Source organism: Neophocaena asiaeorientalis, unplaced genomic scaffold (assembly GCF_003031525.2).
Source record: "Neophocaena asiaeorientalis asiaeorientalis breed wild unplaced genomic scaffold, Neophocaena_asiaeorientalis_V1.1 scaffold202, whole genome shotgun sequence".
In the NCBI taxonomy this organism is placed as follows: domain Eukaryota; kingdom Metazoa; phylum Chordata; class Mammalia; order Artiodactyla; family Phocoenidae; genus Neophocaena; species Neophocaena asiaeorientalis.
In genome coordinates this window covers 2,291,101-2,313,403 of record NW_020172627.1, presented here as the reverse complement: position 1 = coordinate 2,313,403, position 22,303 = coordinate 2,291,101, and the positions used below count along the sequence as shown (strand labels likewise).

At 47.1% G+C, this 22,303-nt stretch overlaps 2 protein-coding genes across 5 annotated transcripts in view; both read left to right on the top strand.

Annotated features, from left to right (window-relative positions):
• RASSF4 (Ras association domain family member 4) overlaps nucleotides 1-9,347 on the top strand; it is a 33,866-nt gene extending 24,519 nt beyond the window's left edge. For 3 of the 4 annotated variants that reach the window (XM_024739040.1, XM_024739039.1, XM_024739036.1), the window contains 6 exons: nucleotides 480-637; nucleotides 4,296-4,397; nucleotides 4,667-4,718; nucleotides 5,341-5,462; nucleotides 6,320-6,417; nucleotides 7,813-9,347. In XM_024739040.1, the coding sequence (XP_024594808.1) occupies nucleotides 480-637; nucleotides 4,296-4,397; nucleotides 4,667-4,718; nucleotides 5,341-5,462; nucleotides 6,320-6,417; nucleotides 7,813-7,873 (593 nt within the window). In that variant the 3' untranslated portion in view covers nucleotides 7,874-9,347. The remainder of the gene's footprint in view (nucleotides 1-479; nucleotides 638-4,295; nucleotides 4,398-4,666; nucleotides 4,719-5,340; nucleotides 5,463-6,319; nucleotides 6,418-7,812) is intronic. The other variant, XM_024739038.1, reaches the window with a different exon arrangement.
• Nucleotides 9,348-15,179: 5,832 nt separating this feature from the next.
• ZNF22 (zinc finger protein 22) lies at nucleotides 15,180-19,084 on the top strand. The gene is made up of 2 exons (XM_024739105.1): nucleotides 15,180-15,314; nucleotides 18,185-19,084. The coding sequence occupies exon 2, from the start codon at nucleotides 18,272-18,274 to the stop codon at nucleotides 18,947-18,949; it is 678 nt and encodes a 225-aa protein (XP_024594873.1). The 5' UTR covers nucleotides 15,180-15,314; nucleotides 18,185-18,271; the 3' UTR covers nucleotides 18,950-19,084.
• Nucleotides 19,085-22,303: the final 3,219 nt, after the last annotated feature.

Here is a 22,303-nt window from a genome sequence, read left to right as displayed (position 1 = left end):
GTTTGCCTGAGTCCCTGCAACATGCACCCTTATAGAAAGGAGAGAACATCAGCAGAGGGTGCGGCTGCCTCCTGGCCTTGCAGGCATCTGGGACCTCTTCCCCACACACCGGGATGCATACCTGTGTGTCTGTCCTCTCTGCGCTCTCCCCTTGCACTCAGTGAAGGGCTTGTCCCAGAGGACAGGGCTGGGGCTGTCAAAGTCCTGCTCTGCATCCCTGGAGACGGAGGCCCAGAGGCTTATGGCCATGTGGCACAGTGACACAGGTTATCCTGTCTGGGGGTCACCTTTCCCATCTGCAAAGTGGGCATCACGCAGGCTGGACCCCAGCCTCCGACACAGGGACAGTGGTCACATTGCCGTCTGCTTCAGCTCAGTGCTACAGGGAGCCACTCTCCACACTCAGGACCACCATGGGAGCAGTTCTGTCACCACCGCCCTCACCCCAGCCTGACCCCCTCATCTACTTCTCACCACAGAGCCCATGGAGGAGGACGAGGAGACCCCACAGCTTATGCGGACCAAGAGTGATGCAGCCTGTGTGATCCAGAGGCGGCCCAGGTGCCGCGCCCCTGGTGAGGCCCAGAGGATCCGGCGACATCGGTTCTCTATCAACGGGCACTTTTACAACCACAAGGTGATGTCCCAGCCCGGCCTCTGAGGCCACAGGGAACAGCCCCAAGCACGGGTGTAACCACTGGGCCTTCTGTAGGCCGGGCTCCGTGGCGGTCACGCCAGAATTCACCTTCACCATGGCCCTGTGTGCAGATGTGGTCATGCCCCTGTCCCAGTGGAGGAACAGGCTCGGGAGGAGAACTGCCTCGCCCAAAGTCACATCAAAATATCATTCCACTTCATGGCCCCAAAGCCTGTATTTTTTCCATCACACACTCACTGTCAATTCATTCTCAAAAGTTGCATGGATATTTGGAAAGTGACGCCAAATTCACTTTTAATCAGGTGATTTTCTGAGGTTTCCACCCAAGCTCAGTTGATATGGGAACGTCCTGTCCCCTACTGTCACTTTCACTTGGTAGATGAAGGCAACTAGGTTGAGGTGTGCCCAGAAGCACGTGTGTCTTTGTCCCAGAGAACCCACACTTCTCCTTATTCCCAGCAATTAGCCTTTTGTCCAAGTATTGTATTGACCTCAGGAAAAAGAGCTCCTTCCCCAGATGACATCATTCCGTAAACAAACCAAACTGTAAAAGGAGAAGTTGATTACTATACTATAAATGGCACAAGTGGCAGTGTGGGTGAGGCCCTAGATGGGGGTGTCCTGGTAACAGAGCCACATCCTGCAGCAGTGGGAAACTGGAAGCCAAGGTTTTTAGGTTAAGCAGCTGCCTTCTTGATAGGTGATGACTCATGGGAGGGGAAGGGGAGCCTGGGCAAAGGGAGGTCTCAGGGTCAGATCTGAAGGACAGTCCCCCAGGTGAGGTCTGCTGGGAGCCATTCAAGCCACTCTTGGGGTGCCCTGCACTTCGGGATGAAGAATTCAGCAAGGCAGCTGAAAGGACCCTGCTTCACCATCAGGACCTCCCTCCACTCCCTGCTAGGTTTGCAGTGAGTGTTAATGAGGGACAATAGGTTATCTTTACTAAATCCAGGAAAACCCAGGACTATTTGAGAGTAGTTTCCTGAGAGAGGGAGGGGGCGGCAGGGCTGAAGTTAAGCAGAGATTAAGAATGTCTAGATTAGCCAAAGAACCCACCATCTGACTTGGGTATTCTTTAAATCTTGTTCCAAAGGGGTTTTGTCCTTAAAGTGTTGAGTACCGTGTGCTAGTATTTGAATATATATTGATATGCTATTTTAAGGGATTACTCAAAAATTTAGAAAGACTATTTGCACGGGTTTAGGCTCTTTCCAGTTCTACATTCCTAAAAAGGAGCTTTTTGCTCCGTGACTCAGGGTACCAAATAGCGGGGTTTGTCTTCAGTACATTCACCTCTACTCTAAAGGAGTCATCTCTAAGAGGGGTGTTGGGCACAGTAAATCTTACGTTAGTCATTCGAAATGTCACAGGGACGTGGAGATGTCTGAGCACTCTGTAGCCTTTGAAATGAACAAACGAACAGTGAGGGCTTTCATCACAGCCTTTCATGTCCATGGGAGCCATCCTGCCAAGAAGGGCTCCTTAGCCAGCCAGCCCAACACTCAATACACTACCCATTCAGGCCCCAGTAAGGGCAGATTTTCCCCCAGTCACAGATTTACCTGCGCCGAAATGTAGACCCATTCTTCCAGGCAAGTTGAGTACCTGCCAGGACAGGAACTAGTGTCTTAGGCATGTTGGACAGTTGATTCACATCTCCTGGATGAGTAAGGGGCTCCCTCTTTTTCGCCCTGCGCTACATGCATTCAGAATCAGTGTCCCTAGAAATCAGGCAACAAAGTACTTAAGCTACAGGCAACAATTTAAAAAAAAAATTCCTAGAATTAACTTCCTGGGGTTGTTATTCCAGGTTTTATTTCTTAGAACTGTACCCTATTGCATCACTCAATTATTTTCCAAAAGTGTTCTTATTCACAGCAATGTTGGCTTGATTTCCAGACTGGGTAAAACTTAGTACTTGTTTTCACTGCTTTGCCCTGGCCTGTTAGATTCAAATGTGTTCTGTGAGGGGAAAACCATTGTGGTTAGAGATGGGAAAACAGCCACGGTACCCTTGTTCCTACTTGGAGTTGGTTGGTATCTTCTTGAGAAAAAACTTCAGGCAGAAGAAACACTAACAATGTCTTATTGACATGACCTTTCTTCTCCTAGAAATAGCCGGACTACTGTATTCCATATTTCTTAGAAACTGAAAACCTAGGCTGGCTTTCTGTATCACCCAGAGACATTCTACATTTCACTGTGCAGAAGGCAGGTCCAAGTTTGAGTCTGGCTCTGGTACTTGGGGACCAGCTGCGGACGCTGAACAAGTCCCTCGCGCACCCCGAGCCCCTACTGGGAAAAGCAGAGCTAGGGCCATACGGGAGGAATGTGTGAATTGGAATTTGGAAAGCAAGGAGGAGCTTACCCACACGGAAGTCAGACACGCAGGGAGGCCCCTGTGCCACAGTGGTGAAGCATGGGGTTTGGGGCAGCTCTGCCCTTTCTAGATGGGTGATGCTGACAAGCCACTTAATCTGTCCAAGCTTCCATGTCTTTCCTAAGAAAAGGGGACTAGTGACAGGTACTTTTAAGGGCTGTTGTGAGAATTAAATCAAAGATTATATATAAAGTGTTTAGCAGGTTTACTACCTAGCTAGTGATCATTGAGGACTCAATAAGCCTCAGACAATGCCCCGGTTGACTTTCATGGATGGTGTCTCATAAACAAAGGCAAGGTACCTGTGAGAATGTCACGGGCCCCCATAACTGTGCAGAAGCCATGTGGCTAGAGCACAGGGTACTTGGGAGGGAACCATGTATCATATGTGCATAACATGAGAGGAGCCACGGATGGCACTGTCTAGGCTGTGGGACATGCTGTAAGACAGTACTTCTCAAAGTGTACCCTACAGCTTCTCAACTCTGGGAAGGGCATACTGTCAAGTGTACGGGGCATTTTCCGCTCCGCGGCATGTGGGATCTTCCCGGACCAGGGCACGAACCCGTGTCCCCTGCATCGGCAGGCGGACTCTCAACCACTGCGCCACAGGGGAAGCCCTCAAATGCAGATTTTGATCCAGGAGTCTGGACTGGGGGGGCCTGAGACTGTATGCTGACACAGCTGGTCCAGAACACACTTTGAGTTGCAGAATTTCTGAAAGGTTGTTCCTCTGGCCAACAGTGTGGGTAATGGATTGAAAGGGCGGAGACTGGAAGGGGAGAGTTGAGAAGCTGATGCAATGCAAGCGGAGGGCCTCACCTCAGGCACCACTGGGAGGATGGAGAGGAGTGGCCAGATTTGAGGATGTTCAGCCTTAGGATCAGCAGACATTTGGTGATTTGATCAATAGAAAGAGTGAAGGAGAGACTGGTTCCCCCAACCGCTTGTGAGTTACTTCTACGGCCCTGGTTCCTGGAACCCAGAGAGCTGGACCTTATAGCTTTGTAGGCATCTTTCTTAGAGGCCTCTGTAAGATGTGAGTTGTTACAGCTTCCCTGCGCGTGCCCAGATCTGGGCACAGCTTGTGTGTGGATCTTTGTGGATGGATAGACGCAGGTGTTCCCGAAGCCCAGGTTCGCCTGCTGCTCCAGCCTGCTCGGCACCATCTGGCTGACAGTATGCCCAGACCCTGCGTGATGTCAGCCCCATGTCTCCTCTGGACTTGCCCTGAACTGCCTCCCCCTTCCTGTACAGACCTCCGTGTTTACTCCCGCCTATGGGTCCACGACCAACGTGAGAGTCAACAGCACCATGACCACCCTGCAGGTGCTCACCCTGCTGCTGAACAAGTTCCGAGTAAGTCTGGCCACAGACGGCCCTGCCCCAGTTGCTGGTGGTTTGCTGTTTGGTTGGGGGAGGGGGCTGGAGAAAGCCATGGCTCCTGGCTAGAAGGATGACCAAGGTTTCCTCAGCTGAGCTGGCATCTCTGGGAATTTAAGCAGAGGGAGGGGAGGGTCCCTGGGGATTTGTGTGTGTGGCACTGAGGATGTGGTTACTACCAGGGGTCCCTGTCTGTCTCTCCTGTCTGGAAAAGCCGTGGTCTGACTTCCTGTTACTATGTGCAGGTGGAAAATGGTCCCAGTGAGTTTGCACTCTACATCGTTCACGAGTCTGGGGGTAAGTGTCTGCCTTTGCTTCCTGATCATAAAAACAAAAGTCCCTGTCCATTTGGCAAGCTCACCAGCTGTGCTCCTTCTCTGAGGGCTGGGCTGGCTTGTGCAGCGGGCACGGGGCAGGTGCCCTCCTGGCCTCGGGACATGCTATGCCCCCACCACGAGCACCCCTCTCAGGCCCAAATCCAGGCACATTGTCATCCCTTTCAGAATCCCACCAAAACCACATGGTAAGCCACTCTCTCCAGCAGGTTCAGCAGGGAGTGGGGAGGAATGTGCATCTGGGTCTTCAAGGTGGAACAGAAGCCCGTCGCCCACTGAGAACCGCTGTTGCAGAACTTGTACTGCATGGCCCTGTGTCCAGTGCTGCACAGCGCAGGTCTGATAACTGAGCAGGCCTGGCCTCCCCAAGTCCACTTCCCCATCCCCCGCTCCTTCAGTCACTGTTCCTCTCGGAGCTGGGCCTTCACTGAAGGACATGATCACACATCATCAGGGCAGTGTCCACCACACAACACCTGGCAGTGTTGCCAGGCCCCCTGGACACCTGTCTTCCATTACCTTCCTGTCCTGGAACAAAGAGAGGCAGAGATGCCGTGAATTTTGTCCACCGCTTTCTTTTTCAGAGAGGACAAAATTAAAAGACTCTGAGTACCCGCTGATTTCCAGAATCCTGCACGGGCCCTGTGAGAAGATCGCCAGGATATTCCTGATGGAAGCTGACTTGGGCGAGGAAGTCCCCCACGAAGTGAGTGAGGGCTGAGGCTCGGGGAGGCCTGCTCCTGATTTAGGGGCTGGGGGACAGCATGGCGGAGCCCCAAGGGCTCTTAAGGTGACCTTGGGCAGAGCCCTCTTGGGCGATGCTTCCAGGGCCCCCATGGCCGTTCTGAAGGACCAGTACAGTATTGGTTTCAGCCCTTCTTCTTCCTGTCAGCCAGCACCAGATGTATCAGCTGGCTCAGGGGAGATAAGAAGTTGGGTCTTAGAAAACCATGGCCTGGCCTTTCCCCCTCAGACAGATAGAATCTTTTCCTTCATTGGAGCGTAGTTTGTTGTCATTGCATTAAAGACCCACAACAAGAGCTCCTTAACTAGGGCCTAACTAGGGCTTATGGAAGGGACCCTGTGGAGGTCTGTGTCTCAGGACAGCCTGAGTCCTGGCTGGGCAATGGGCACATTTCCAAACTCCCTGCACAGAAAAGGCCTATAGGGTGTGGACCCCAAGGAGAAGGCCCAGTGACCCTGTATCCCTTGAGCCATTCAGACTAGTGTAGTTTCATTCCATTGTTAAAAACAATGGCATTCCCACCGTCTCCACCCCACCCCCAGAGAACACCCAGTGTGACTCCACTCACTATTGAATGCTTTTCCTAAAATTCAGCTTAATCTTTCCTCCCAGGGATGGTAGTTGCCTTTGAGGTAAGAATGGGCTCCATCCTCCCATCCTGGTACACACAGAGCAGTGCTGGGTGTGGGAGGAAAGCAGGACAGCCTCTTCCTTGGATTTAACACTGCTGAATCGGCCACTATGGAAGCCACAAGGAAAAGAAAACACACTTTTGGCTTCTAATTTAAAACACATTAAAATGTTCTTGGATTTTCTAGGTCGCTCAGTACATTAAGTTTGAAATGCCGGTGCTGGACAGTTTTGTTGAAAAATTAAAAGAAGAGGAGGAAAGAGAAATAATCAAACTGACCATGAAGTAAGCAGCACTTAAAGAGCCAGTCGTGGGTACTGAACGTCAGGGCAAGTCTGCAGGGCAGAGCACCCAGTCCCACGGCTGGGAGACCTCTCTCCTCCAGGTGTGCCAGGTGTCCTCACGCAGCTTGGGGACACCTGCTAACCCTGGCTCCCCAGCACTGCCCTCTGACCTCTTGCTCAACACTGACACCAAGCTGGGGTGACAGCCTGCCAGAATAGGGGGATGCAGCCCAGACCACTCATCTAGCCTCGGCAATCTCACCAGCACAGGACAGGCACAAGCTGCTGAAAGATGCCCAGGAGAGTCAGGCAGGAGCACGGGTGGGCCCTGGACCAGGGTTGTGTGTTCTGCTGGTGACATTGCTCTGGAGGAGCAACCGAGAGGGGGCCTGCTTGTGCACCTTCAGCCTCGCCTGGGCCTTTCACGCTAGCCGGGATTCTAGGCCTGCCCCAAAGCAGCAGTTATTGGAACTGCCTGCACCAGCTGATGTTTGCAGGTGCAGGGGACCAGTTCAATGGAAAGGTGAGCAGGTGTTACCTGCTGGCTCCTGGGGAAGCTACCTCAGGGCCCGGCTCTGTGAGGTCAGCCAGGTTGCACATCCCAATGATCTGTCTCTCCCTCTGCAGGGGAAGCTCGGTCCCAGAGTCCCTCTTAGGAAGGGAAGGAGAGAGGCTGCTGTGAGGGCCCGCGGTCAGGGGACTGGTTCCGATTCTGGCATCTGGGTGAATGATTCTTAGAAAGGCTTCTATGTGTGCAGTCAGGCCCCATTCAGGCAGTCAGCAGAGACCTCGATCAGAGGATACAGTCTACATGCAGTCAGCAGTGTCACCGTGGCTAGAAAGGACTTGAGGGTCACCTGGTCAGCCTGTTCAACGTAGAGAGGAAACAGCGGCCTGCGATAAGGAGGCAGCACCACGTGACTGCAGAGCCAGGGATTGAACGCAGGCTTCCTGATCCCTACTTTGCCACCCTGTATACTCCAGCACACTCCTGTCTGTACTGGAGAATCTTTTTTTTAACATCTTTATTTTTACATCTTTATTGGGGTATAATTGCTTTACAGTGGTGTGTTAGTTTCTGCTGTATAACAAAGTGAATCAGCTATGCATATACATATGTCCCCATATCTTGTACTGGAGAATCTTTGGAATAGAAAGATCACTGTGCTTTGAAGCTTGACACGGCCTGCAGCCCTGTTTGACTGCTCCTCAAAGCCAGTGGTCTTGTGGGATGTGGGCCTGGCTTTTCCCTCTCCTGGCAGAGGAGACATAGTGGCCACTAATCAGCTGGTCAGGAGCCGTGGGTCTCCGGGCCCAGCATCTATGTGCTCCCTTGCTCGCCCCCTCCCTGTCCCCTCCAGTAGCAGTGAGTCCTCTTGGCTGTGTCTCCCTCCAGGTTCCAAGCCCTGCGTCTGACGATGCTACAGCGCCTGGAGCAGCTGGTGGAGGCCAAGTAGCCCACCAGCACCTGCCTCTTCCGAAGTCCCCAGCAGCCAGCGCACTCTGAGCGCTGGTGGCCGGGCCCCGATTGTCACACACATTGGTCACTCTGGCTGAGGAATCCAGCACCCGTGTTTCTACCTGTCCACCTGCCTAGGTAGCATGAGTCCCATGTCCCTGGCTCTTGGCTCCAAGGTGAGCACTCACAGTGCCCAGACCTAAGCCTGAGGAGCCAGGAACTTGCTGGGTGGGGTCTGCGTGTGAGACTGGCCTGGGCCGTGAGCAGCCCTGAAGCTGTGACATGGGCCACTTATGTAGCTGCATAGCATGGCCAGTTCTGTTCACTCCACACGTCTCCTGCTCAGGAGAGCAGGACATGACCTTGTTTCTAGGGTGTGGGCTCCATCTGCTCTCCCGGTGCCCAGCCCAGAACCACAAGCCCTTATCCTCATCAAACACATGAGCCACTCGACCCCCGTCTGCCCTCGTCTCATGCTGCCACTCAGAAACTCCGCTGGGTAAAGCAAGGGCTGCCAGCAGGTATGGGGTGTGCGATGCTCCCAGCCATCACTTCACCATGGCGTCCCTGGCCCTCGAGCCTCTGATGTCACTCCATGAGCCTCACATAGCCCCATGCCCCAGCAGCAGAGGTCAGACTGGGAGTAAGACCACCAGCAGCCCATCTTCTCTCTGCAACACTCACTCTGAGCTTCCTCAGCAAGACCTGAAGGGATTCTTACAAGGAGCTCACTGCCAGAAACATGTCAATTTGATCGCATTGAGGAGGTGACCCAGGTGGCATTGTAAAGGATGCTGCCAGGGTGCGTGCGGGTCCAGGAGCTGTCCAGGGACCGCCGGCAGTGGCTCAGGAAGGCCGCGCTCTGCTCTGCCCCGTTGCTGCTCTCCTCGGACACCTGTGTGCCTCCTGCCCTCTCTGGGTGTGCATTCCTCCCCTCTCAATACTTCCCATCAAAAGGGCCACCAAGGGAAAAATGTCTGTTTGAGGAGAAAGGGCTTTGAATTCCCTGGGGCCAGATGCAGAACAATCTGGGTTTGTCAGCTGATGGAAAACATCTGGAATGAATAAGAAGGCATTTGCAAAAATTGTGCAACAGTTTACATTGGTCATGTGAGGTGTTTGTCCCCAAACAGAGCAAACTGGAGACCAAATTCTCCCACTGGGGCCCATGGATAGCGGATTTAAAGGGAAAAAGTATAAAGTCTCCCAAATACAGAAATTCAATATGAGGGAGATTCCCTCGGTGCCTTGTGCAGCGCCCATAAAGAACAGAGCCTGGGAGCAGCCGTGCCAATGGAACCCACCGTTCAGGGTGAACTTCGCAACAGGATTGCCCCGACCTGGCGCCATCTGCACAGAGGCAGGCACAGAGACGCCCAGGGGAGGGCCCGCTGTAGTTTCTGCTGTCTCTGCTTGCCTTTGACAGCATAGTTTCCTGGGTACTCAATAAAGGTGTGCTGTATTGAACTGAAGGAGTTAGGTCCAAGCTTTATTTTTTGCTTGTGTGTGTCCACCCTGACCCTCTGCTCTAACCTCTGACACTCCTGTCCCACAGGCCACGTGGCCAAGTTTGGCAGAAGAGCCAAAGCTGAGCCACAGCCCGCGGCTCATGACACTGACATGACTCCTTCCTTTCCGTGCACATTCTTGGGGCTGGTGTGGGGCCTGAGGACAGAGGCAGCTGCAGGGCCCAGAGGAGGAGTCATTGGTGGGGGTCTGTGGACAGCCTGGACAACAAGCACAAGGGTCACCCCGAATCGCAGAGTCCCAGCATCAGGAGGACCTCGGGAATCTTGCAGGGCTGGGGGCGGGGCAAGGTGACATGGTCTAGGAGAGGGTAGAGAACGACTCAAACAGGGATCCTCAGTAAAATAGTGAAATAGCTCCCAGACCGTATTTATAAGCTCAGGTCAAGCACAACTGTGGTCCGTTGTTCAGCAGTAATTGAGGGACCGCCTTGTGCCAGACCTGTGCTCAGCCCTAGAGGGACAAAGACAGAGCCATGCTGTGCTCTGTGTTCAGGGGTCTCAGACAAGACCTGGGAGAAGCAGGCCACACACCCTGGATGGTCAGGGGACCAGCAGGGCAGAAAGATGGTGAGGATCCCTGGGAGGAGGCCCAAGGCTGAGCCCGACTTGCCTAAGAGAGTGTGTGTGACATTCTAGCCTGAAGAGGCCTGCCAGCCCTGGAGCAGACAGGGCTTGGCACATGCAAAGCCATCAGATGAAGAAACCCTCTGTAAACATCCCCAGTTCTGCTTTTGGGGTTTTTTGTTTTGTTTTGTTTTCTTTCAGTTGTTACAATATTACTTCATTTAAGGCCTATCTCCATACGTGTCACTTGTGAAATAGAATTATCAAAACTAACTTCTGAATAACATAGCTAAGAAATCACTAACAAGTTGTACAAAAAGGGGACAATGTACAGACATACCTCAGAGATGTTGCAGGGCTGGTTCCAGGCCACTGCAATAAAGCAAATATCACAATAAAGTGAGTCACACAGATTGGTTTCCCAGTGCACATAAAAGTTACGTTTATGCCCTACTATAGTCTATTAAGTGTACAATAGCATTATGCCTAAAAAAACAATGTACGTACCTTAATTTTAAAATACTTTATTGCTAAAAAATGCTAACAATCATCTGAGCCAAGTTGTAATCTTTTTGCAATAGAAACATCAAAGATTATTGACCACAGATCACCATAACAAATATAATAATAATGAAAGGCTTGAAAATTGTGATGTCAACTGAAAAAAAAAACACAACCTATAATTTGTGAGTTATGTTTTATTTGGGGACCTTACTGAGAACTATATCCCATGAGACAGCCTGTCAGACAGCTCTGAGGAACTGTTCCAAAGAGGTAGGGGAGGAACCAAGATATACAGGAGTTTCTGCTTAAAAAAAAAAAAAAAAAAGCCAAACATGTAGTTGAACACCAAAACATGACTGCTGACCACAAAAAGCAGAAGTCTCAAGTTAATGATTTAGTGCCTTTTGGTGTATGGGAAGATGCAAGAGTCTGGGTTCATTAAAATTATTCCTTAGGGCTTCCCTGGTGGCGCAGTGGTTGAGAGTCCGCCTGCCGATGCAGGGGACACGGGTTCGTGCCCCGGTGTGGGAGGATCCCACATGCCGCGGAGCGGCTGGGCCCGTGAGCCATGGCCGCTGAGCCTGCGCGTCCGGAGCCTGTTGCTCCGCAACGGGAGAGGCCACAACAGTGAGAGGCCCGCGTACCGCAAAAAAAAAAAAAAAAAATTATTCCTTAGATACGCATCTTAACTCTCTAGGGCCAGTATCCTGTTTCTCTCCGTCCTAAGCTGCCCTCAGGGTGCACCCCTTGGAGCAGCTGCAGTGGCTGATGTCTTGATAGTACCAACATTTCTTGTTTACTGAAATGGCCGGCTACATTTTTTTTGTCCACAGTGAGAATTACCAAAACGTGACAGAGACGCAAAGTGAGCAAAGGTTATTGGGAAAATGGCACCAATAGATTTATTCAATGCAGGGTTGCCACAAACCTTCAATTAAAACAAACAAACAAAAAATGCAATACCTGTGAAGCACTATAAAGCAAAACACAGTAAAACAAGGTATGCCTGTGCACTTCTGCAATCATCTGGGGCGTTACAAAACTTTTTATCAACACTACTTGCTTTTCAGAGGCAATCTGAAAAGCTGCTAATTCAGCTCACCCTGACACCACAATTTCAGACTTTCTCTGTTTGGCTCTGCGGTTTCCTGATGGTATGTATGGGAGTTCCATGTGCCTCTCTCCACAGAGCATAGATTATTTGTCATATGTTGCTTAACTCACTGGTATCGCAGGTAGTAAATGTTATCCAAAGATAAAGTGAAGAATTCCTGTGATGAGTGTCCTCTCCTAAAACAGGACGGTCTTCCCAGGTCAGGCCTCCAGAACCAGGGAAAATCATAAACACAGGATAAAATCAACATGATTGCAAAAGATCTGAACTCAGGAAAAACAGGGTGATTTGCCCAGAGCAAATTACCAGAAGGAATCAAAAAAGAGCTTGTTTTTCCCATGGTGATAACCATATGCTACCTGCTTAGAATGTTTACCAGAAAATGGATTAAAGACCTTCCCACTGTTAAAATAATGCCGTTTGTCCACCCAGGATACATCTGGCCCCTTAGTCCTAGGGAAACAAAGCACGAGGCTTATCCTGTCGGATCAGGTGATCTGTGGAGAAGCTGGCCATACACAATGTGCCCATGTGGGCAGGACACAGATGCCTGCAGCTGCAAAGCAGCAGTGGGATATTTTTGTCAGGTGCCCTGCTGGGCAGCAGCCTCCCTGCCCCTCAGTCCCTCAGCCATGATCGGGCAGGAAAGGCAGTCGGACTCAAGCCTTTCCAAATGTAAAAACAGCAAGTGCAAGTGCTGTATTTAGCCCCCATGAGCTGTGATTGTCTGGGAGAAAGCCAGCTGCTGACCCGCCCTTGGACTCCCAGCATTCGGGTGGGGCTCTGCTCCCTCCTGGCTGGGCTTTTAACAGAGATGTTTTCTGCAAACTCAGGAACGGGAATTCCCAGAGTTTCCTTTCCCAGAGAACCCAAAGGAAACAGAAAGCAAAGTCTCAGGCTTGGTGGACAGAACCCTTGTTCAGGGGCCCTTCATGGGAGATAGACTGCTCCTTACTGCACTTGGCCCTTGGACCACACATATGACCGGCTTCTTTTGCATTGTTGCCAAATGCAGACCCAAGGCAGCAGTGCTCCCTGTTGAGACAGTGCTTTTTGGTGTGTGTCTCTGTCTGTCTGCAAGGGAGTGGGGTGCAAGGGACAAAGCCATAGTAGAAGGAAGCTGTCTTGCCAAGACTGTTCTCAGCCCAGAAGCCTCTTCTTCCTAGAATGAGCCCTTCAGATACAACTGGGCTCAGGGACACACTGGACCCCACTGCGAGCCGTTTCCCAGAGGAACCCCAGCCATTAAGGGATCTGGCCTCTCTTGACCCAGTTTTCCCAGAAAGATGTTCTATTAGGAGAACACAGCCTATCTTTGCTACCCTGACTGTACCTCCCTCCTTTTCCCTCCCCCCTTTCAGCTTTCTGTTTTGTAAATATCAAGTGTGACCAATTTCAATAATTTAATTTGTTTAAAAATAACCTGGAATTCTATTTGAGAGATACTGCTAGGTAGAGGTTAAGAGCATAGGCTCTGGACCCAAACTGTCTGCCACTCGTGGCCTTAGGCAAGTTACATGCCTCCATTTTCTCATCTGTAATATGAGGATTATAACAATTCCTATCTCTTAAGATTGTGAAAGGTATATTAGCTTTGCTGTAGTAACAAATAACAACAAAAATAGTGGCTATAACAAGAGTGTTTACTTCTCTGACCTGTTACATGTGACTGCAGGTGGCTCCAGGTGGCTCCAAGTGGGCTTAGTGGCTCTGCTCCACATGTCTTCTCATCCTGGACTGAAGGCTGAAGGCGCAGCCCCTATGTGGGACATATTATTCTTGAGGCAGAGGGGAAGAACAGAGTGGTGGCAGAAACACAGTGACCCAAAGCTTCTTCTGGGATGGGCTATACTTTGTGTCCACACACATGCAGTTAGTCAATGCTACTCACATGTAAAGTCAACATCAGTGGGATGGGCTATCGTTCACTAGAAGACAATGAAAGTCACACAGGATTAAGCAGGGATGTTAAATCCAAGAAGGGTAGAGCAAATGCTCAGGAGCAGACATACCACAGGAATACTGAATGAGGCACTGCCACTGCTTCAAACAGTGCCTAGAACATAATAAGCACTCAGTGAGTGTTGGCTATTATTATACTAACGAATAAACTGAGGGCATAAAACCCTGCCTGTTTTCTCTCCCTCTCTTTTTTCCTTTTACCCTTTATTCTTCCTCCCCTCCCCACCCCATAACCTTTTCTATCTCTTGTCCCTCTCCATCCTTACTGCATGTGTCTTTAAGACGGGTACGAGGATCCCTGCTTCGCAAGGCTATAAAGATGAATGACCAGAGGATAGATGTAAAAGCACTTTGTAAAGAAGCATCTTATAAATTCATTCATTCAACAAATACTTGCTGAGTGCCTGCTACCTTCTGAGCACTGTTCTTAGCACTAAGGATATAACAAAGAACAAGAGACAGATCATGACAGCTTTGTGTGCCACTGTGAGGCCATGAGCTTTTGCTCTAATAACATGGGAAGACTTTGGGGGATTTTGAACAAAATGAATGACATGATCTGACTTAGGTTTTAAGAAGATCACTCTGGGGCTGTGAGTAGACGTAGGGAGACCAGTGAGGAATCCAATGCAATAATCCAGACAGGAGATAACAGCAGCTTGGTGGAGCTTATAGCAGTGGAGGTGTTGATAGTGGCTCAATTCTGGATATATTTTGAAGATCCAGCCAACAGAATTATAGATGGCTTAGATCTGGGTTTGGGGTGAAAAAAGAAACAACAGTGACATCAAGATTTTTGACCTGAGCAATTGGAAAGTTGCAATTGCCAACTGTCGGGATGAAGACTGATGAAGGAACAGGTTAGGTGAATATCAGTTCATCTGGGGGTATGTTAGGTTCGGGATGTCCATCACACGTGCAAATGCCATTGAGTAATTAACTGGATATATAAGTCTAGAGTTCAGTAATATTTGCATCCCAAGGTTGGACTGGAGTTACCAGTTAGGGAGTCTTCAGCGACTACAGATGGTATCTGAAGCCATTAGACTGAAGGAGTTCTGCAGGCAAACGAGGGCCTGGAGAGAAGAGAGGAGACGGGGTGACCCGGCACAGGTTAGGTTGGCGGAGGAGGAGGTTGGCTGTAAGAAATGAGAACCAGGAGAGATCATTACTAAAGAGAAAAAAGGGGGTGTGTTGAAAATCACGAGACTTTGGAGCCATTCCAATCCTTGGCCATCCACTTATACACTGTGTGAACTCGAGCAAACTTCTACTCTAAGCCTTGGTTTCCTTACCTGTAAAATGAGTACGATCGTTCCCATTTTGTAAGGGCTTTTTGGTATAATCAAATAAGTTGACTCATGAAAATTATCGGGAACAGTTTAGGCTCTCCAAAAGTACCTCTATATAATTAATAATTAAACAATATTTGTAGAAAGAATGAAGTCTCGGGGTGGGATAGGCTGGTGTTGCGTTTCAAAAGCCGTGACACAAAGGCGGCAGCTCGTCGGCCCTGTGGGTGGCTCCTCCATCTCAAAGGTCTTGTGGTCCTGGGGGCCACAGGACGCCTTCCAGGGGTAGGAGAGGAAAACAAAACGACAGGAAGAAACGAGAAGTTGCTTTTTTCCGCTGGGCCCGTGAGCATAGAGGGTCACTCCGCCAGGATCCTAGAGCGACCGCGCGGCGCAGGCGAACGGCTCGGCCTGCACTTCCGGCGGCGCGAAGGGCGCGGGGCAAGCGAGCGAGGGCGGCGGCGGGCTGGCGCGGTGAGTGGGCCGGGGCCTCAGGAGCGCGAGCTGGCTGCAGTGGGGCGGTGCCGACTGGGCAACGGGTTGCCGGGCGCGGCTTCGGTCCTCAACTCCCGGCTGCCGCGAGGGCTCTGCCGTGGCTGGCGCCGGGGGCGGAGGGAGCGGGGCGGGCCCGGCCTGCGAGGAGCGGCAGCCACAGGCCTCGGGAGAGCGGAGACCTTAACGGAAGCCCGGGCGAGTTGAGGCTAGAGGAGGACAGGCCCGGGATCGTGAGCCGCATTCCTTACGCCCTCCATCAGTCGCGTGTCAGGATAAAACAGATTGAACCAAGCGCTTGGGTAGCACAGGGCTGTTCTGAGCGACTTACAGATTCATTTAAACTTCTAACACTATGATAATGTAGTGGCCTTATTGTCATCCCCATTTTATGGACGAGAAAGCAGGCACATTCCAGTGAGGCGTATTCGCATGGCCAACAGCTCCTTTCACTCAAGTTTCCCTTAATACCCGCACTTGCTGTGAAATGAGGCTGAGCACCAGTCGGAGCGCTGGACTTGGCGTTGGAAGTTGGGGCTGCAGTCAGTTGTGCCACTAAGAATACAGGCTCTGGGGTCAGGCTACTAGGGGGTGGGAACCTGGCCAAAGTATACCTGCCTTTCCTTAGAAATGGAAGTAAAATGAAGATAATCCCATAAAGCTGCTCTGAGAATTAAATAAGATAGCCCAGTGACTGGCACCCAGACTGCCTGTTGGTATGATTTCCTCATCTGTAGGGTTCTAGATGGTTTAGATAGTCTCTGAGTTTCCTACTAGAACTGACTTCTGTAGTGTTAAAAAATAAACGTGGGGTGTTTTTCAGTGTATAATTACCATTATAGCTATTTTTGAACACCAACATCATGTACCTGACATACCTCCTTGTAATAGATGTCCTATAAATATTTACTAAAGTTAAGAAATGAGTAGTGCTCTCTCTGTAGTTTTGTGTTGTATGCAGTTTGCTTTTTCTGATACTTACCTTAATTGCAGCAGATATACTTAAATACACGAAGTCTCAGCACTGTCAGGCCTGGAGTCTCAATTATACAATAAGATGATGGAAAGGCAAGAACAATGATGTAATTTTTGTTTTCAGTTATTTGCTTTGTAAGCTTGTGTGCAGAGACCCAGGGTAATTATTCCCATTTTAAAGTCTACTTGCTGACAATAAGATGTGGAAATTAGTTCCAATAATTGTATTACCTTTGCAGTCCTAGGTTTTCCCACATTGTCACCTTTGGACATTTGGACATTTCCCACATTTGGACTTTGTGCTTCTTTGGTTGTGGCCATTATTTTAAGTAACCTTATAAGTAATTAAATGAAATTAATTTATTTGAAATTTTGAATTTTTGTAGCATGTGGGTATTTCTTAAATTCCATCCTATTTTTACATGTAAACTTACTTTCTTCTCCTCCTCTTCTTGTGTTTTACCTACCACCTTTTATTCTGTTTCATTACACTATCAAGTAAAAGTTCTTTTGAAATTTTTCTTTCTCAAAAAAAATTCCTCGTTTCAAGTTTTCAAAGAATTGCCCTCTTTCTTGGATCATTGGAATCTAGAGGAAATAATTATGAAATATCTCTTCATTGACATTTTCCTCATCCAGTATTTATTGAATAGATTCACAGAAATTTTCCACTCCTTATAGAGTAGTTCTTACATTCAAAACAACTTATGCTACAAAGTTAGAACTCAGTTGTTCTCTAAAGCTGTGCAAGTAGAACAGCTAAACAAACAAGGATAAACAGAAATAGTTAACAAAGTAGTATGATTTGTCATTTCTTTCTGATTTGGACACCATAATGGGTCACCCATGAGTGTAAGTTTAACATGGGAGTAAATATTAAAATATAATGATAATCTATTACCCAAATTTTGATTGTTTTTTGGAGTTCTTTTATTCCTATTAAGATATTACATTGTCTCCACTTTTTAATCTCATTTGTTATTGTCCAACAAAAATTTAGATTTCATATTTTTGTCCTGTCCCAACAGACAAAAACTCCAAAGGTAAGTTTGGTTATATTTATTATGTTTGGACTCTGGAATTATTAGAATTATTTTGCAAGTATTTTTTGCCAGAATTGTCTTTGTTTTTATTATTATTTTTATTTATTTATTTGCGGTACGCGGGCCTCTCACTGTTGTGGCCTCTCCCATTGCGGAGCACAGGCTCCGGACGCGCAGGCTCAGTGGCCATGGCTTATGGACCCAGCCGCTCCGTGGCATGTGGGATCTTCCCAGACCGGGGCACGAACCCGTGTCCCCTGCATCGGCAGGCGGACTCTCAACCACTGCGCCACCAGGGAAGCCCGTCTTTGTTTTTATATATATTGAATACATTAAAAAAAATTTTTTATTGGAGTATAGTTGCTTTACAATGTTGTGTTAGTTTCTACTGTACAGCAAATACATATATACATATGAATATATACATATACAGCAAATATATATATATACATATATCCCCTCTTTTTTGGATTTCCTTCCCATTTAGATCACCACAGACACTGAGTAGAGTTCCTTGTGCTATACAGTAGTTTCTCATTAGTTATGTATTTTATACATAGTATCAGTAGTGTATATATGTCAATCCCAATCTCCCAATTCATCCCACCCGCCCCCTTTCCCCCTTGTATTCATGTTTGTTCTCTCTCTATGTCTGTGTCTTTCTGCTTTGTAATAAGATTATCTATACCAGTATTTTCAGATTCCATATAAATGCCTTAATATACGATATTTAATTTAAAAATGGATGCAGTTTTGATGGGCTGAAGAGATATTAAAGTTGAATAATTAACAAATCATCTATAATTTGTTTTTTATTTTTTTTTCTACACATAGAAAATTCTGAGCTGTGTAGCTCTAGGAAGTGAAATATTCATTCAGAAGAAGAGTGTAGACTCTTAAGAATACATTTGGCTCTTCACCATGCGGTTAGGAAAACCTAAGGGAGGTATATCTCGGAGCTCGAGCCAAGGAAAAGTCTATGAGAACCAGCGCAAAACAGGCCGGCAGCGGCAGAGATGGGGAATGACTGTTCGCTTTGAATCAAGCTTGAGTAGACTGAGAAGAAGCTTGGATGAGAAGCCTTATAAATGTGTCGAATGTGAAAAGAGTTTCAGTCAGAGCTCAACTCTTTTTCAACACCAGAAGATCCATACTGGAAAGAAATCCCATAAATGTGCTGATTGTGGAAAAAGTTTCTTTCAGAGTTCTAATCTCATTCAGCATCGACGGATCCATACTGGGGAAAAGCCCTACAAATGTGATGAGTGTGGAGAAAGGTTTAAACAGAGCTCAAATCTCATTCAGCACCAGAGAATTCATACTGGAGAAAAACCCTATCAGTGTGATGAATGTGGCCGATGTTTCAGCCAGAGTTCCCACCTCATTCAACATCAGAGAACCCACACAGGGGAGAAACCCTACCAGTGCAGTGAGTGTGGCAAATGCTTCAGCCAGAGCTCTCATCTTAGGCAGCACATGAAGGTGCACAAAGAAGAGAAGCCTCGTAAAACCCGGGGCAAAAATATTAGGGCAAAAACTCACTTAGTATCATCTTGGAAAGCTGGTAAAGGAAGGAAGTCAGTGGCTGGTCTCCGCTAAGTAAAGGGCACTGCATCAGCCCTCTTTTAAAAATAAAAAGCATTTCTTTTAGAACTGGAGATATTTTTTAATAGTGCACTTAAATACTGTATCCTTTCCTAGCATGGAGACATTGGGAGTTTAATGACATTGGGCTGAGAGAAATTACATTGAGTCCAGCCTTCCTTATTTTTTATGTAACTTGGAGTACAAAGAATTGAAAATGTGTTTTGAGAGAATATAAGCTTGATCTCGTTCGAAATTGCTTCTTGCATCATTTTGACAAAACAGTCATGTTTTGATGACACGTGTAGAAGTGTAGTTCCAATGACTACTCAGTTTCAGGAATTTCTGTGGAAGGAATACTTAAAAGGGAGAAGAAATTAATTCCATTAGTTTTGGAGTTCTGTAGTAGATGAGATTTTATGTTTGTAAAGTTTTGTAGTGTATTAGCCATTGGTTTGTAAGTATGACTCAAGATTCAACATATTAAAATGAATTCATGTTCACAAATTTTTAATCAACAAGGTGCGTCACTCTATGTTAGCTTTCCTTTGTTTCTTTCCTGCTGCTTATGGATAATTAATTAAAGGAGTAGAATTTCGCTGTTTTTCACTAAATTCTTAGTAAGTGATACTCTAGAAGCCAAAGAGAGAACTGAATTAGACCGCAGGTCTCCTATTCCTGCTAATACTATCCTTTGTGATGGTGTTACGCCATGTCACTTGTTTTCCAGAAGTTAGAATGGATTTATGTTAGTCCATCCCCATGGCTTTGACTTCTCTTGGCATTCTCTTGTGCTCTAGCAAACTGAACTAGCCTTTTAGATCTATGAATAAATAATTAAACCAAAATTATTTTTCCAAAACCATCTCAACTTGCAAATTAAAAATCTACAATTTACTTGCCTCCCTGCCTTCCCCCTTGAGAGCTTCATATAACCCTGATTATCTTAAATGTTTGCCTGTAGCAAAGTGAGATTTTTAAAAAGTCAAGTGTTGGTGCATTGTAGCTCCTTTGAGATCTAAGTTTAACTTTTTCTGAGTTATATGAATTATTTACAAAACCAAACAAATTTCTTATCTTTCATCAGAACAATGCCGAGTACCAAACATTTTGATTAGCCTTCAGCTTAGGTTTTAATTTCTATTGAATGCTAACATTCTTCTGATTTTGTTTTGTATCTTTCAAATCATAACAGTTCCTGCTGTACTCATAATGACAGTTATCCATAAAAAAATTTTTTAAATGGAGTATTTTGGATACTACTACCTTCTGTTTATTTTTCTCTTGGGAAATTGTTTTGATGTAGTAGGCAACATCTAAAATCACAGCCTTTGGAAGAAGCACTTATTTTGTCTGTCTTTGATTGTCTCAAACTTGAACTTTGCCTCCCTCGTGGCCTTGTATTTGAGTGCAGAGTCATAGAAGATGGCTTTGTTGACAGCATTTCATCCAATAGGATATCCACAAAGTGTTTTGTGAGTACAGGCATGCCTTGGAGTACCACAATAAAGCAAATATCGTGAGGAAGTGAGTCACTTGAATTTTCTGATTTCCCAGTACATATAGAAGTTATGTTTACACTGTACTGTAGTCTATTAACTGCAATAGCATTATGTCTAAAAAACAATGTAATACCTTAATTAAAAATACTTTATTGCTAAAAAATGCTAACCATCGTCTGAGCCTTCAGTGAGTCATAGCAGTAACGTCAAAGATCACTGATCACAGGGCTTCCCCGGTGGCGCAGTGGTTGAGAGTCCGCCTGCCGATGCAGGGGACACGGGTTCGTGCCCCGGTCCGGGAAGATCCCACATGCCGCGGGGCGGCTGGGCCCGTGAGCCATGGCCGCTGACCCTGCCGCGTCCAGAGCCTGTGCTCCGCAACAGGAGAGGCCGCAACAGTGAAAGGCCCGCGTACTGGAAAAAAAAAAAAAACACTGCTCACAGATCATGTAACAAATATAACAATAATGAAAATGTTTGAAATATTGCAAGAATTGCCAAAATACGACACAGAAAAATGAAGTGAACAAGTGCTGTTGGAAAAATGGCACCAATAGACTCGTTTGATGCAGGGTTGACACAAACCTTCAATTTGTTTAAAAAAAAAAGTAAGGCAAAGCACAATAAAACAAGGTATACCTTATGAAGTGATCACAGTTATCTTTTACAAAAGACATTGTTTAGATTTTACTGATCGACTTATTATGTCTTCAGAGGCAGAGAAGCTATTGAATCAAATCTGAAATTGTCAGTGGCAAAAGTATTACTCCCACAAATTTAAAGGTGAGTTCAATTTTATTTTGACTTGAGTCAGTACTCCTGAGAGAGAGGGATACCTATAAAGGGCAAGAACCATCTAATAAGTTCCTAAGGGAAATGTAAGTATTTGTATGATTTTTTTTGGCAGGTAGTGGGAGTACCTCTTCAAAATAGAAATTCATAGCCACAAACAGTATTTATTCTCATGTTAGGGAAGTAAAGTGCTGTCATTCTGTTGAGAAAACAAATATCTGTTGAATACTGGCCATGTGTAAAAGACTGGTAGAAAAGGTAATTTTTTTTTTAAGGTAATACTGAAAATACAGGTCATGAATATACAGTATGACTGCCATTCAAATTGGGAGAATTTACATCTGGTACAGGGAAGAAGGAAGGGATCTTGAAAGGGTTGACATTTACATTAGGTTAGGGAATAGAAACCCAAAAGTCTGTAGAGGCCAGGTAGCTAATGTAAATGAAATGAGAAGAGCTGAGTGCTGTAAACTGAAGTGCACATGCCCATCTAAAAGGATAACCCTGACTCAGTTTTAGCCAGTTAATGCCATGCAGAGATTCTGGCCCAGATATGCCAGGTCTTTTGATTTTTCAAGAGAAACAGATTTTAAAGTTCACAACACTTCTTAACCAGTTTGCCACAGCTGAACTGTGTTTTGAAGGCTCTGTGTGTGACTGTGTCTGTGTTGGAGGAGGGGGTGGTGGAGGGAGAGAGCCTGGTATGGTGAGACGCAGAGGTACATGATGGAGCAGAAGCTGCATAGCACAGAAGGATCTGCTCAGAGAACAGTAGGTGGCTGTTTTATTGACAGTCCAGTTTCATCTAAGTTGCGAGAGAGAAGGCTGGAATGGGCCTCCAGCAGAGCCTTAAATATCAACATTAAGAGTGAAATGGTTTAATGAGATGGGATGCATGAAGGTTTTTGGAGCACAGGTTAGAAGGTAATGGATGATCCAATGAGAAATAATAGCCAGCCAGAAGAAAAATCTCCCAGAAGAGACCCACTTGGCTCACTGGACCTACAAAGCTTTACTTCCTACCTTGGGGCACAAGTCACCTTTCATTCCCTGCCCCACACTTAATGACATCAAC